The sequence below is a fragment of the Pholis gunnellus genome, assembly GCF_910591455.1.
Source record: "Pholis gunnellus genome assembly, chromosome: 14".
Classification (NCBI taxonomy): Eukaryota; Metazoa; Chordata; class Actinopteri; order Perciformes; family Pholidae; genus Pholis; species Pholis gunnellus.
This window is the reverse complement of record NC_136541.1, coordinates 7,265,074-7,280,394: the sequence shown is the minus strand read 5'-3', so window position 1 is coordinate 7,280,394 and position 15,321 is coordinate 7,265,074. Positions and strand designations below refer to the sequence as shown.

At 40.8% G+C, this 15,321-nt stretch overlaps 3 protein-coding genes across 3 annotated transcripts; 1 reads left to right on the top strand and 2 right to left on the bottom strand.

The window, feature by feature from the left end:
* Positions 1–30: 30 nt before the first annotated feature.
* On the bottom strand, positions 31–2,808 carry bag1 (BCL2 associated athanogene 1). Its single transcript, XM_079173707.1, has 7 exons — positions 2,692–2,808; positions 2,144–2,272; positions 1,972–2,054; positions 1,778–1,891; positions 1,544–1,651; positions 1,338–1,400; positions 31–1,249 (listed from the first exon to the last, which is right to left on the bottom strand). Exons 1-7 carry the CDS (start codon positions 2,726–2,728, stop codon positions 1,160–1,162), a joined length of 624 nt encoding a protein of 207 aa, XP_079029833.1. The 5' UTR covers positions 2,729–2,808; the 3' UTR covers positions 31–1,159.
* A 5,176-nt stretch (positions 2,809–7,984) lies between these two features.
* Positions 7,985–9,769, top strand: LOC306705742 (uncharacterized protein). Its single transcript, XM_079172574.1, has 2 exons — positions 7,985–9,502; positions 9,609–9,769. Exons 1-2 carry the CDS (start codon positions 8,920–8,922, stop codon positions 9,686–9,688), a joined length of 663 nt encoding a protein of 220 aa, XP_079028700.1. The 5' UTR covers positions 7,985–8,919; the 3' UTR covers positions 9,689–9,769.
* A 293-nt stretch (positions 9,770–10,062) lies between these two features.
* On the bottom strand, positions 10,063–14,430 carry chmp5a (charged multivesicular body protein 5a). Its single transcript, XM_079172535.1, has 8 exons — positions 14,297–14,430; positions 13,667–13,771; positions 13,516–13,562; positions 13,010–13,103; positions 11,781–11,852; positions 11,487–11,595; positions 10,674–10,789; positions 10,063–10,479 (listed from the first exon to the last, which is right to left on the bottom strand). Exons 1-8 carry the CDS (start codon positions 14,363–14,365, stop codon positions 10,429–10,431), a joined length of 663 nt encoding a protein of 220 aa, XP_079028661.1. The 5' UTR covers positions 14,366–14,430; the 3' UTR covers positions 10,063–10,428.
* Between the last annotated feature and the right edge of the window lie 891 nt (positions 14,431–15,321).

The following is a 15,321-nucleotide window of genomic DNA, read 5'->3' as shown; positions in this document are numbered from 1 at the left end:
TGCTCTATTAATTTTTTTCAGTGGCTTTATTTTAAAACAAAGGAAAATAGATGTGATGGTTGAAAGCAAAGACAATTCCACAGTTCACACTAACGTCAAAGATGCGTGGTACACTGGATCAGTCCCTGGATTAAACAAAAGGTGCTGGCTTGGTGTAGAGTAATACATACACACCGAATGGCCGAAGGTTTGTGGACAGCATTGTCTACTTATTTTTCTATTTGTAACGGTGTGCTCGGGGAGCAGTTTTCTTGATTCATTTATTTAATCCTTTGGTCTATAAAATGTTGCCCTTCACATTTTCCTGACGCTTTGATATGATTATCAAAATAGTCAGTCTTCAATCAACAAATGGTTTCAGCTCTAGTTTGGGATTGTCCCTTTAGTTCCCATCATTACAATTGTATATGAGACAATAATTGACAAAGGACCCTGTGTGCAGATCTGGGTCCTTGCAAATATGTTTTTTTGGTGATGACCTCAACCAACACCGTTGGGATGAACTGAAACGTTCTTATTTCCCATCATCAGTGGCTGACCTCACTGGTGATCTGGCAGCCGAATTAAGAGCAAATCCCTGCAGTCAGGTTCCACAATCCAGTGGAAAATCATAAAAATCATAAACTGTTAGCGTTGTAGATTAATGCTAATTAATGTCATCATTTTGGCCATGTGTGTACAAATTGCCACATGGAACACTCCACAGTCGGTACATCACAATGAGAAGAAACATGTTTTCTCTATGTAATTGTGTAGTTTGTGGGTGATTAAACCAGTATATTTTACAAACCGTTTTCATCATCAGCACTATTTTAGGATGCTTTAAAAAGAGATCTACATATTTATTTTTCACAAATCAAAGCACCTGTGATCCTTTCACAGCGTGACTGTGGTTACAACGTCTTGAGGAGCACTTTCATCTCTCTTTAACCCAGAGGTTGTATCCCAGATGTACCAAGCATCAGCACCAATAAGCAGCCTCCTCCTGTTCACAGGATCCTCTGCGATGAGGGCTCTCTCTCGCTCTCTCTCTCTCGTACACATCAACCCAACAATAAATAGACACGGATCGCATCCACACTTGACGCTTTCTGTACACTTTGCAGTTGCTCACAGAGCAATGTATAGCACACGATACGGGCGACTTGATGCGCCCGCTCTACTCCCCCAGGGCAAGGTTTTTCGACTGGATCTTTGATAGGTGGTCCGATATACAAGCCTCGATCTTGTCACACTGGGCCAGGAAGTCCTATTGACAGATAACAATCCCACTTAGTAATATGCACAGTGATTTTCAATTAAAACATGGTGACACAAAAAAAAATTAAAATGTTTACCTGCACAGTCTTTACAAGTCCCTTTTTCTTCAGTTTGCAGTCATTGAAATTGTCTTGGATACTCTGTTGAAAAGAAGAAACAATTCTGGGTTTATGACACGATCAAAAATAAAAACCTGAACAAAAATAAATATAAATTCATTTCGATCTGCGATCAACAATGGAGACAATAAGGAAAGCAACTGCATATGAAAAAGAAAGATCACCAGGGCATCAATCTGCTCCAGGATCTTCATGAACTGTTCAGCTGCTATTTTCACTCTGTGGTCCAGTTTACCCAACGCCTCCGCCTGCAGGTCTTTGGCCAGGAAGCCCTGTGGGGGGAAAAATGGGTGATAATAAAAAATATTAACAGAAATGTCTTCAAAATATATATTGAACAACAGATCAGACCAATGCAGGAAGACTATGAATCTTAAACACCACAATAGATGGCTTACATTCTTGAGTCCAGTCAACTCCCCGTCGACCTTCTCCAGCTTTTTAGCCGTCTGTTCCACAGATTTCTCGATGTCTTTCAGCTTCTTCAGCTCGGCTTCTTCCTCGGGACTGTTCTGTTTGTGGATCGTTGGCAGTATTTGATTAAATATATAGTCACGCATCAGAGAAATCACACATGTAAAGAAGGCCTTACCCGTTTTCCAATCAGCATGAGTTTGCAGCCCTCTTTTACTCCATAGCTGGACAGACTCTCCTCTACGTCCTTCAGCGATTTCCCTGGAATGTCAGAATGGATCAGGCTCGGTTAGACCTAAATATATAATACGATATTATTTGAAAGAAACCCACAGAGACCCACAGCCTACCTTTGAAGATGAGCTTCTGTGAGGTTTGAGGAACTCCAGTAGCTTTGGTGAGAGCATCAGAGAGGTCTTTGACAATGGGGCCCTTGTCTTCATCCTGGCCAGTTAATGTGATGCTGTGCTTAGTGGATCCTGGAGAGGGAGAAATCATTTGGGTTCATGCATGGCCTGTATTATGCATCATTGTCCCTCAAATAATGCTTTGAAACCGCATGTTAGTAACGTTGAAAGAACTGTTCATGTTTCGCCAAACCCTTTGTGTGTCAAGAACATTGATTTAGAAAGATATTATAAGAAGAAATACATCTTGATAAAATGACGTTATGCAGCTATGAAACAAAGAAAGACAGTGAAACATTCGAGGGCAACGTTTCAGTCATTTTAAGCGTATCGAGGCACAAAATACATTCAACTGTACTAAGTTAAAGCTAGCTTCACTATAGCTACACTAGCTAACCAATTCATAGCTACTGAAACTTACAATCTTTATATATCTAACGTTATTTATCATCTCGCAAAAATCGTGTAGCATCGTGCAAAGTCCGTATTACCGTATGCAACTGTCACTGTAATCGTTTGCGCTGACATTTTGGTTTTTATCGTCCTTTAATCACAACATGAATCACACGGTTGATGCTATCAGGCTATAACTGTTGCTGATAGCTAACATACTACTTCCGGAACAGACCGGAAACAGTTCTTCTAACGTCGGTCTCAAAAGTATATATATATATATATATTTTGTTAAATACTTCATCTATTTGTCGTTGTCAACGAAACGGTCAGCTACATACAAACAACATATTTTAACAGAAACTGGTCATGACAGCGATGCATGCAGAATTTATTTAAAAGGTCCACACATACGGTAATCAATGTCAAACAAAATTATTATACATGTTTCACGACAGCCGTTCAACACCTAACATGTCTGTGGGAAAAGTTATCGGTTTCGGTGTTCAGACAGTAAACCTAATGGCCAAAGAACAAATGCGACTTTGCTCAAACCTTTTACGGATGTGCGTCCTAACAGACTATTAGCAGGCTCTGTGGCGCAATGGATAGCGCATTGGACTTCTAGTATTCAAATGAGTAGTCATTCAAAGGTTGTGGGTTCGAGTCCCACCAGAGTCGGACTTTTAATTATAAAGACCAAAACGGGTTCGTTGAGACTATACATAAGCAGTAATGCCTAATGATTAACCTCATTAGGCATTACTTAAAACTTCTGTAGGGATGTTATAAAATGTTTGTCAGAGATCTTTAGTTAAATGGACAACATGGAACACATTTCTGAAAATATTTTTAAATACTACCCTCTAGTTAGTAGCATTATAGATGGTTTCGCGACTGTGACTAAGTGGAGCGGGTCGACCTTCAATCAGAGGATCGGCGGTTCGATCCCCTGCTTGCTAGTCATGTTTCCGTGAGCAAAACGCTTCACCCAAAAGTTGCTCCCGTAGCTGTGTATGAATCTGGATTGGATAGAATGCCATCAGTGTGTGAATGATGATGACACGCATAGTGCTTTCAGTGGTCGGAAAGACTAGAATGTGCATGATATGTACATTTGTCTTTCATAAATAATTTCATCAATTTTTTTTTTTTTTTTTATTAAATATCTTTTGAATTCAACAAAATAACTAAATTCATTGAGCAGCTCATACCTATTTTCCTTATTGTGACAAATATGTCACATTGGTTTTTTTGAGAAAATTATAAATTAAATTTTACTAAACATTTTCATAACCTTTTCATAAAGTTGCAAAATTATACATTAGACACAAAATGACCAAAAAGAGATACAAAGTGACCACAAACAGACAAAAAACCCCCCATAAAAGATGCATAACAACTACAAAGAGATGCAAAATCCCCATGAAAAGACACAAAACAACCACAAAGAGACACAAAGTCACCACAAAGAGACAAAATGACCACGAAGTCACAATAAACAACCACGATGACACACAAACTGAATATAAAGAAACACAAATACTACAAAGAGACACAAAACCACAAAAAGATGCATACAGACTTCAAAAAAGGGAAACTGTCCCCGGAAGAGAGAAGAACGGAGGTCGTAGGACAAATGTATACAGAGCTCAAAGCAATGGAGATGGAGCGCAGGCAGAGAGTTGCTCTGGAGATCACGGAGAAGTGCAACAGAAACAGAAAGGAGAGAGAGAAAAAGACGGACAGTCGGCCGAAAATTTTGCGGATGTGCGTGCTACAAGTGTCCCATGGCTCTGTGGCGCAATGGATAGCGCGTTGGACTTCTAGTATCCAAAATGAGCAGTCATTCAAAGGTTGTGGGTTCGAGTCCCACCAGAGTCGGACTTTTAATTATACAGACTAAATGCTCCAAACGGGTTGCTTGTGACTATAAATAAGCAGTAATGCCTTAGTGGCTAACCTCATATACCATGAGAAGTGTTTATACTCTGGAGTTTAATTATTTGAACTTTAAATAAGAATGTACATTTTTCATGTCAAATGTCCTCATATGTCTGGTAATATACCAGATGCATGTACAAGAAAGATACTTCGCTGTCTATGGGAATGTGCAAAGATTCAAAACTTCTGGAGGGATATTATAAAATTGTTCTAACAATTCTAAATTGTTATAGGTTAAATATCAAACTGTGTTCTTGGAATAGCCTATACCTGGAGAACTTTATACAAACATATACAGTATATATACAGTATATATATATATATATATATATATATATATATATATATATATATATATATATATATATATATATATATATATATACACACATACTGTATATATATATATATCTCATGATAATATATCATCTATATTCAAAACAACATCTAAACTTCTGAACCCAGGGCACCCAGGGGCCCAAAGTAGCAGGCCTTCACCTGAAAAATGTCACTCGAAGAGACACGTACCGAACAGGAAAAGCTGCCGCTGAAGCTGCTGAAGTGAAAGCATCACAGTATACTAACCTCAACACACGCAGAGAGAAAGAACATAACGATGAACGAGACAAGTAAAGACCTCCTTGCTGAATTGGCGCTTGCGAAAATCAGAGACCTGAATATTTCTTCAATCAGTTACAATACACGTGTAACAGACATAACCATCACACAAGGAATGCTATCAGGTCACTTCATACCTCCAACCCCAAGAACAAACCTCCTCAAACTGTTATTTTTTCGTGCAATTACAGCTTTGACTTCCTCCTCAGATAACCCATACAGGTAACACCGTCATTTAAAAAACAATTAAAGGCTCACCTCAGGCCACTAACCACTTGACGTTTTCCATTGCTTTTGTAGTCTCCTGATCCTTCTATGTATAAATTATGGAAGCACTGTGTATCTGGTCGGTTATGGCTACACATCCCAGTCTTTGACTGCACTATGTATCTGACTACTATTTTTTTATTATTATTATTATTCTGATTGTACTATTTTTAACTGTTTCACGTCATGTTTTGTATGTATTACGTTTCGTCCTTTCTGTGGACCTCAGGAACATTTTCCAATGGAGAAGCAGCGCAGGCAAAGAGTTGCTCTGGAGATCACGGAGAAGTGCAACAGGGACAGAGAGGAGAGAGAGAAAGCGAAGGACAGTCGGAGGAGACTTTGCTCAAACATTTTCCGGATGTGCATGCTACAAGTGTTCTACCGGGCTCTGTGGGGCTCTCCTTCTAACCCGTGAGTCGAACTAAATCTTGGTTGTGAAAGCCAATCGCCGCTCAGTCTGTAACCACAAATCAACCAAGAAGTGTCCGCTGTGGCCAATCGGCGCTCGTAACGCAACCAAGAATCAACCAAGAAGCAACCAAGAATTGACCAATCGGCGTCTTCGAGCTCACGAACACTCACGATGATTGACGAGAACGGCCGAAGACGGTTGTTTTCTGCGGTGGAGGAGGAGAACGGCCGCCTGTTAAGTTAACAAACTAACCCGCTTGTTGATTACCGTAGCGAACTAACGTTGAGTGGGACTGTCCGCCATTACACTGTTATTTTAGTTTTTTTAATGTATTCATTAATTTACAATTAAGTTATACACACAGCAAGACACGACCTAAAATGAAATGAAATAGTACTCTCGTGAGTCGTAACCTTTACAATAACGTAATAACGTTACAACAGTTTGTGACTTGCCGTTAATTTCATTACTAAACATACTTACTTTAAAAATCGTCTTTGTCGCAGGCAGCGATGGAAAGTAACTCGGGAAATGACTGTACTGAAGTATCATTTTGAGGTACTTGTATTTTACTTGAGTATTTCTGTTTTATTCTACTTTATACTTCTACTCGATTACAATTCAGAGGGAGATATTGTGCTTTTTACTCCACTACATTTAATGTATAACTTCAGTTACTTTGATGATCGAGGATACAAAAGAAAGCTCAGTTTATAAAATATATTGCATCATAGATACATTGTTAAAGATTAAACTACCTTGATTAGTTGTATGCTGCAACAGACATACATAAGAGGGCGTGATCAATTGCTGTGATCCCAGCTGCGCCATGCTGCTGCATCACAGTCGTGATCAAATAGCAATTGATCACTGCTTAAAGGTACAATGTGTGTAGCAAGTGGTATTCAGCTGCTTGCAATCTGTTTATTAATATGGATTGTTTTATGTTTTCCCAGGTTCAGCAGGCGTGGCAGGGCACTTGAAAAAAACATTTTGCAGCAGGGTATCCCAGCTCCAGATGCACCTTTAGCAGGACCAGAGAAGCTTCCTGCGGCTCTGCAGAAAGGGCCATCTCTGCATTCTGGCAGTTTGGCTGAGCCCCACCTTGTCCTCCTGACACCAAACACTGCAGGAGAAGAAACGCTCAAGAAGAGACCGCAACGTCAGGATATCTCCCAGGCTCCTCCATCAAGTCAGGGATTTCCTTTCATTGCACCAGCACCACCCGTCTCCTTCCCATCTGTGGTGCTATAGTGCCTGGACCCTCACAGGTGATGGTCGCACCTGGAACCTCACAGACGAGGTTTTTCAACTCCCCCAACCCCAGTTTACCTTCAACTATGCCACCTTCAACACACATCCAGTCAAGCTGTTCCTTACAGTACAGGAAAAGAAAAGAGGAGATGGCGCAAACTGAAAGCGTCGAGAAGGTACGTGAAAAAGACAGACGTGATCCTTTGCAAAAAGTGCAACAAAGACAGAAAGCCACCACCACACCTTCAGTACTTTGGGAACTGGTACTGTGAAGAGTGTGTTCTTGGAATAGCCTATACCTGGATAGATAGATATAGATATCAACTACACATTTATTTATGGAACTAGTAACTAAACAAACCAACAAACAAACAAACAGGTCCTCCACACAGGCGTTAGAGGCGCTCTCCTTGTAACCCGTGAGTCGAACTAAATCTTGGTTGTGAAAGCCAATCGCCGCTCAGTCTGTAACCACAAATCAACCAAGAAGTGTCCGCTGTGGCCAATCGGCGCTCGTAACGCAACCAAGAATCAACCAAGAAGCAACCAAGAATTGACCAATCGGCGTCTTCGAGCTCACGAACACTCACGATGATTGACGAGAACGGTCGAAGACGGTTGTTTTCGGCGGTGGAGGAGGAGAACGGCCGCCTGTTGAAGTTAACAAACTAACCCGCTCGTTGATTACCGTAGCGAACTAACGTTGAGTGGGACTGTCCGCCATTACACTGTTATTTTGGTTCTCTTTTAATGTATTCATTAATTTACAATAAAGTTATACATACAGCATGACAAGACCTAAAATGAATATACTCTCGTGAGTCGTAACCTTTACAATAACGTTACACTCGTTTGTGACTTACCGTTAATTTCATTACTAAACATACTCACTTTAAAAATCGTCTGTCGCAGGCAGCGATGGAAAGTAACTCGGGAAATTAGTACTGAAGTATCATTTTGAGGTACTTGTATTTTACTTGAGTATTTCTGTTTTATTCTACTTTATACTTCTACTCGATTACAATTCAGAGGGAGATATTGTGCTTTTTACTCCACTACATTTAATGTATAACTTCAGTTACCTGTTATTTCGATGATCGAGGATACAAAAGAAAGCTCAGTTTATAAAATATATTGCATCATAGATACATTGTTAAAGATTAAACTACCTTGATTAGTTGATTGCTGCAACAGTCACACAATGGTTAGTATATGAGCCTGCTTCAAATACTCATTTTATGCAGAGCATGTTTTCTGCATTGCATACATTAGTCAGTTTTGCATGCAGCTGTAATTGTTTTCATAACATGATGGCTGACTCAACAAATGAAAATCTAAATGAAGTATCTATTTTACAAAATCAAGCATACATAAGAGGGCGTGATCAATCGCTGTGATCCCAGCTGTGTCATGCGGGAGAGGAGCAGAGAGGCAAACCAGCCAAAGAAGAGGGTCCCTCTTTATAGCTGGCCACTTCCAGCAGGCTCAGGTGGGGCTTGTTAGCTGCCGAGACAACCTGAGAGGAAACAGGACACAGACCCCTGGTGGAAGGGAGGGGTCGTCACAATAGATAGACAGATATGTCAAGCTGGACCAAAGCGATGCCGCTTGAGGCTGGACTACATACAGTATTCAGTGTATCTCTGCATCGAGAATATTCATAGGATTCTATGGACACATTAGAATGTTCCAACTCCAGAATGTCAACTGATGTCATCATAACAATTCTGTCACAGAGAACTCTCCTGTCTGCTCATTACCACAAAGCTGCTGAAGTGAAAGCATCACAGTATACTGACCTGTACGCGCATAGAGAAAGAGCACAGCGATGAACGAGACAAGTAAAGACCTCCTTGCTGAATTGGAGCTTGCGAAAAGCCGGATGAAACTGTCCCCGGAGGAGAGAAAGACGGAGGCCGTAAGACAAATGTATACAGAGCTCAGAGCAATGGAGATGGAGCGCAGGCAAAGAGTTGCTCTGGAGACCACGGGGAAGTGCAAGAGGGACAAAGAGGAGAGAGAGAAAGCGACGGACAGTCGGAGGAGACAGAGAGGAGAGAAGGAGGAGACGTGGCAGGAGGGTCTGGAGAAGATGAAACAAAACCAGCTGAAGAAAGAGCGGCTTCAGTGGGACGAGGTGATGATGGTGGAGGAGCGCAAAGGGCCTGGACATACTTTGAGTGCTCTGGAGAAAGAGCACGAGAGGAGGCGAGAGAAGGCCGAGCTCTGCCGTCTGCAAACGGTGGGAGACGAAGCCGACCCAGAGAGCCCGGAGTCGCCCGGGAGGAAAAAAACTCTGTACAACAACTGGGACGGAGAGGAAACAATGGACAGCGATCCCGTCAAAGAAAACGTCCACACAGAGAGCTCCACCCATCTCCTCTTTGCTGCACGGGACCACACGTCTGAAGGTCTGGCTCACGTTCCTGCCGTTCCTCTACATTTACCATGTATATGTTTTAAATGGGTCTTTTGTATTTAAATGTTAATTCAACTTTTATCTTCTTCCTTCTTAAGAAAAACCCCAAACACAGCGAGATTGGGCAGTGGATGCAGGACGGACTGAGGATCGCCACAGACTGAAATCCACTTTCTAATGTACTTCTTTTATTATGTGGTTAAGCCATGATATAATTGTGTTGAGTTGAAAACATCAAGTTGTACTGTATTGTCTTGGGTTGGGGTTAGAGGCAAAGATGTGTTTAAATATATTGAAGTATAATAATGTGTTGATTTTGTTTCAATCAGCCACAGCCCCGGTCTTTATGCTGAGCTAAGCGTCTTCTGGCTGTAGCCTCATGTTAAATGGACACATATCAGACTGCTATCAACCTTCTCTAACGCTCTCTTCTCGTGTGCGGCTCAATATGGGCCCACATCTCCATGTCGGGTGATCTGGTCCTGGTTGAACTGTTCAATAATTAACCAAAAACATTCAAGATTAAATTAAACCAAATAATTTATTTCGCATGTTTCAAATAACTTGCAGACATTTATTTGAACAGGCTCTAAGGGAATCATCTCCACACAACGGTAAAGACTGACCAACACACAAAACTAGAACACAAGTAAGACAAATAAAAAATGAACTTAGTAACACTGGTGATGGACGAGACACGTGTTAGACGGGAGGACGAAGGGAATAGTGTTTTTAAAAAAGGTTCAGTATGTTACAAGGCCACATGCTAGCACGGTAGTAGTAACAGTGCACAACCCAACGCCAGGACAGCTTCGAAAATCCTAGTGTTCTCAGGTCAAATGTTTTGCATGTATAAATGTTACTCTACATATAAAAGTGTTTTCAGTTGAAGTGCAGTTGTTTTAGTCCGTGCCTTGTTTATGAGGCAGGAATCTGGGGCAGACCGAACTCATCCACCAAAACGCCGTCCTGAAAAACAAAGAAGAAGAATGTAAAGAAAACACTTAAATGACGGCCTTCATATGCGAAACACACCTCTAAACACACACACACACACACACACACACACACACACACACACACGCACTTTACTTCCATGTACTTTCAATGCTGTAATTCCCAATCCGTGAGTACGACGTTATTTACGGTGACCACTGTGTTACCTTGTTTGTCTTGCTGTCACTGGGGATTCCCTCAGGGATGGACGGGGCAGTCGAGGCCTCATCCAGGTAGGAGCTGTCATCGTCCAGCAGCAGCTCATCACCCAGAGCGTCCAGCTCTGAAAGCACAGTCACACTGTCACTGGAGTACTGGACACACTGGAGTTATTAGGACAATGACATTGTTGTTTTGTTTAGAAACTAAAATAATACCACAAGGATATTTTTCTCTCTCCCTGAATGGTTCTTTGATTCATCCAACTCACTGATGCTTTGGGAGAAAAGATGTCTCTGCTCGTTTCTCCATCTAAACTTTCAATTTGGTCTCAAGAGCTGCGTCCCAAATATGGGCACAACCTTGTGAAGTCCGCATTTTCAAACATAAGTGTCAAAAAAGGCCAGTCCGAATTCAAAGGCTTCTCTTCTCATCAACCAAAACAACCTCCTGCTACTCAGGTTTAGAAGACACAGCTTGTGTATCCATCATGTACATCAGATAAACACACGTTATATGGATGGATATGCCATCAACCTGATAGACTTTTGTTCCGAACGTGTTTTTAAAAAAGTCCTAAATTGTGGTCTCTGTGTTGAAAATGCACAAGATATAAACACACAGGTACTCAAGAAGATCACTGAGGCATCATGGGAACATCAAAACATTTCTGCCGTCCCTGCTGTGAGCTTTGTATTCGCACTACTTTCTGTTGTATTAAATGTTGGTGGTTTAAATACATTTGGAGTTGCTCCATAGCTGAAGGTGTCTGCGCAGAAACCTAGAAGCAGGACAAAGATGTCAGAGGCAGTCGGGTATACCTGCTTCCAGATCGTCCTCATCTATCTCTGGAGTGCCGTAGTTGCGGCTCAAGGCCTCTTGCACCTCGCCTGCGTCCTCCATCATGTCCTCCAGTTGGTCCTGTAAATCCTAAAAATGAAAAAACATGGGTTCACTTAATACGTCCGACATCTCTGGAACAGCTGGAGTATTGATTTTTACTTAAGACCAGCAGCAAGATGCAAATACATCCGTTTCTTTTTGTAATCCTGTGTTCGAGTGATTTACCATTTGGTGAGTAGCATTCACAATAAATAATAACTCGTCAAACATACGTCAATCTGATCAAGTTTGACGTCCTTGTACGCTCTTTTCATTTCCTTTGCACCGATCTTCATGGCCTCCACCTGGGAACAGAAAACAAGTTGCACAAGTTATATTTAGTCACTGGTAACAACAACTCTATCAGCACCGGAAAAGTAATCAGTTCTCAGGTACAGACACATTAACCTGACCCACCAGATGTTCTATAACACTGAACATTATGAGAAGCCGTCGTTAGAAACTGTTTGGAAAAGCCCCAAAAATGATGTGGCAGGTGATTGGATGAACCATCTGTCAATCAAACTCTTACTGTCGCGAGTCGGGAGAAGAGTTTTCCATCAAAGAAAGCCCTCAGTGACATTCTTTGCTCTTCTTTCAGTTAAGAAAGAACTTCTGATACAACTGATGCTATTGCACGTAACAGCCAGTAGCTGCTCTGGCTTACCGGACACAGACACATTACTTGAAGCCTGACAAAGATGAATTTTTTGTGTGATAAGAGATTCTGCAACTCTACTGTGGTCTTGTGACATTGCGATAAGAGACCCATGCCGATGAGGATCTGGAGAGAAAGTACTGTGTTCAGATTGTCTAGACTTGACTCAGTCTCAGCTCCTTCTAAGTAAAAAACTAAATAAAATCATGAATCTTTATTAATGTGCAGGAATTTTCTAAAAAACAATGTATAAACTCATACAAAAAGAATCTCTCCCAATCATCTTATGATCCACTAGAAGTAAGTGCCAGCATCTGTATCTGCAGACACGCGGCCCTCTGCCTGGATTTTCTCTTTTCGTATTAATTCGGCGGGTTCGTGACGTTTCTGGGCGTCAGCAAAGAGCCTTTTGGCGCCACACGGGAAGTAACACCCAGCCAATGACAGCGTGCAGAGTGTGCTGCACTTTGAGGTCATCGGCCACCTTATTTAGTTCTTTCAGATTCAAAGCCGCCGTATTTGACGGATGACAACGGGTTGTTACATCTCTGTGTTTTCCCCTCTCTCTCTCTCCTCTGCTGTGTGTCTGTCTGTGTCGGTTGTGCGAAGGCGTGTAGAGGTGTGGCCGTGTGTATTTATGCTAGAATGTAACGGCCGTGAAACAGTCAGAAATGATTGATTTCTCTGATTCACTGCTTTGTTAACGTCACACTCTCTCTCTCTCTCTCTCTCTCTTCATTCTCTCTATAGCTCGCTCGACCATCCCAAACTGCTGAGTGTTTCATAACGTGCTGTGGCTCTTACTGTGGTTTTGGTGTCCTTTAATGTCTGGATTGTGTAGTTTGCCTGCTCCATGTTAAAGGACTGCTGAGCCAGCTGCTCTCTTTGACCTTCATACCTGTGTAAAAACAATGCAGTTGGTTTTAAAACAATGAATTGTTCACATCATCTTTTTTTTAAAGCTTGGTTCTAATTACTATGCTACCAATACTGGATACTTGAGGCTGATACAGGGTGATATTTGAGCATTTAAAAAAAATAAAATCTGATGACATTTTATCAGCTAATAAGGATACCCCCAATTCGAATCTTTTTTTTTTTTGATTGTGCTCTTTAATTGATAGGTTATGTAACGGTGACTCAGTTTCTAAATAACCATACTATTAGCATATTATGATACAGTACAGATCGGCCAACATATACCTTGATAGTGATAAGTTTAAATTAGTCGTATCAGCCTGATTAACATACAGGTCAGACTCTGTATTGAAACATAACAAAGAGTAAAAACTGTGTATTGTAGGACTCACATTCTCTTTTGCTTCAGGACTCTCATCGCCTTCTGTTTCACCATGTTCTGCATTCAAACAGGGAATAAATAAAACGGATCTTTTTCTATATTCTGCAAAACAATCCGGGCAACCTTCACAATTCCTTCCAGCTGATTGTGTTGCGAGTTACCTTCGAGGGTCCGTCTCTCATCTTCTTCATCTGATCCTTGTACTTCACAAGTTCAGCGTCCAGTCTGCCGATCTTCTTCTCTATGGACTCTGATCTCGCATCAACCTGAGTACGGAGGAGAATAGTTAGAGGAGGAAGCATTTAGCATCCTAGCAGACCAAACACAGTGTATCTATGTCAATGCTCAACATCCTCTTAATATGATGAAGGAGATCTTTCAAAGGGTTTTATGTACTCAAAGCCAAACAATAAAAGTCCAGTGTGTGTTTAGATCCATGTTCAATGCATGTTTCTCCATGTCAGTTATGTTGGAATCACCCAACCTACTGATGTTACACCCCTTAAAAAACGACGCCCTTAAATGTGCAGGCATGACAGTTTGACAGCTGTCTTGAGACATTGATGTCTCCATATTATCTGAACGGATTGTGATTTATTAATAACGCTTCATCTCTATTTCTCCGAACCAGGAGGAAAAGACACACGAGAGAGGTTGTGTTTATGTTTGCTAGCATGTTAGCTTGCTAGCACTGTGTGCTGGTGTTGTGGCCATGTTAGCTTTGTAACGGCACCGTTACCGTTAGATCACACGACATCAACAACAATACATCTGAGCCTGATGGTACTCACGTTGCCGATACAGTCCGACAGATTCGGAGGAGGCGTTTTCGGCGTTCCGCGTCCAAATATTCTGTTCATTTTACAATTGACCACGAAGCTTTTTTAGCTTTCTTTAGAGTTTACACACAAAAAAAGCATCAGATGTAAAAGGATTTCTTCATTGAAGACACCCGGAAGTAACTGTTCGGACGCAAACGGTTCCCATTGGTCAACGTATACAGTTCTGACCAATGACGGTTTTTTTATTTATCATTATTTTTTTATTTAAACACGCCTGTCCCCGTGTGGCGGGCAGAAGGATTGCAGCTGTAATGAAAACCCATTGTACATTGTAGACTCTGCATTAATCATCAGTCTCTGTTGCACCTCCTCACTTCAAATATGATTAGATGTTTTTTTTTTACTTAATTAGCTCCTTACATATAGATTAGTATTAACTGATTAAGTGTTTCATGATTATACATAATTAAAAGTTGTACGTACAAGTTCCTGACATGGAAACGTCTATGTCTATCAAGGATAAACCACATTCTGAATTTATTAAATGGATAATTTTCGTAAAGGTGAAAGACAGTAATTAGAAAAAACAAATGAATATGGCTTACTCGGTTGAAGAATTTTGACAAAATGTATATTGTATTATCTTATATGTATGTATTCTCTGTTAGATATTTTATGTTCTTTAATGTGTGTTCAATAAAAAAAAAAAGATTAATTGGTACCAATTTATAATGAAGCACCCCGTTAACAACACTGGAAGGAGTATTCAGGTGCTTTACATTAGGTAAAAGTACAAATACAACAATGTAGAAATATTTCATAACAAGTACAAGTATTATAAAGTGAGAAACCCATTAGCTGCATGTCTGCCAAATGGAACAGTCATCAGCTAAAGCTATTTTTCATTACACGGAAATCCTTAGCTTGTTCCCATTCATGTCTTAACAGCCAGTACATATTATTATACTTAATAGTACATACTAATAGCATGTTTAAATCCTGCTTCTTTCTACCGCTGTCAAAGCAATGAGTGA

Bases quoted from the DNA above. Each gene is read 5' to 3' on its own strand.
- bag1 (XM_079173707.1), bottom strand. From the start codon at position 2,728: ATGTCAGCGCAAACGATTACAGTGACAGTTGCATACG. The intron at 2,055-2,143 runs GTAGGCTGTGGG...CTGACATTCCAG, and splicing joins ACAGAAGCTCATCTTCAAAG to GGAAATCGCTGAAGGACGTA. The intron at 1,652-1,777 runs GTAAGCCATCTA...TTCCCCCCACAG, and splicing joins AGTTGACTGGACTCAAGAAT to GGCTTCCTGGCCAAAGACCT.
- LOC306705742 (XM_079172574.1), top strand. From the start codon at position 8,920: ATGAACGAGACAAGTAAAGACCTCCTTGCTGAATTGGAGCTTGCGAAA. The intron at 9,503-9,608 runs GTCTGGCTCACG...TTCCTTCTTAAG, and splicing joins ACGGGACCACACGTCTGAAG to AAAAACCCCAAACACAGCGA.
- chmp5a (XM_079172535.1), bottom strand. From the start codon at position 14,365: ATGAACAGAATATTTGGACGCGGAACGCCGAAAACGCCTCCTCCGAAT. The intron at 13,104-13,515 runs GTGAGTCCTACA...GTTTTTACACAG, and splicing joins GTCCTGAAGCAAAAGAGAAT to GTATGAAGGTCAAAGAGAGC. The intron at 10,480-10,673 runs GTAACACAGTGG...TTTGTTTTTCAG, and splicing joins GTGACAGCAAGACAAACAAG to GACGGCGTTTTGGTGGATGA.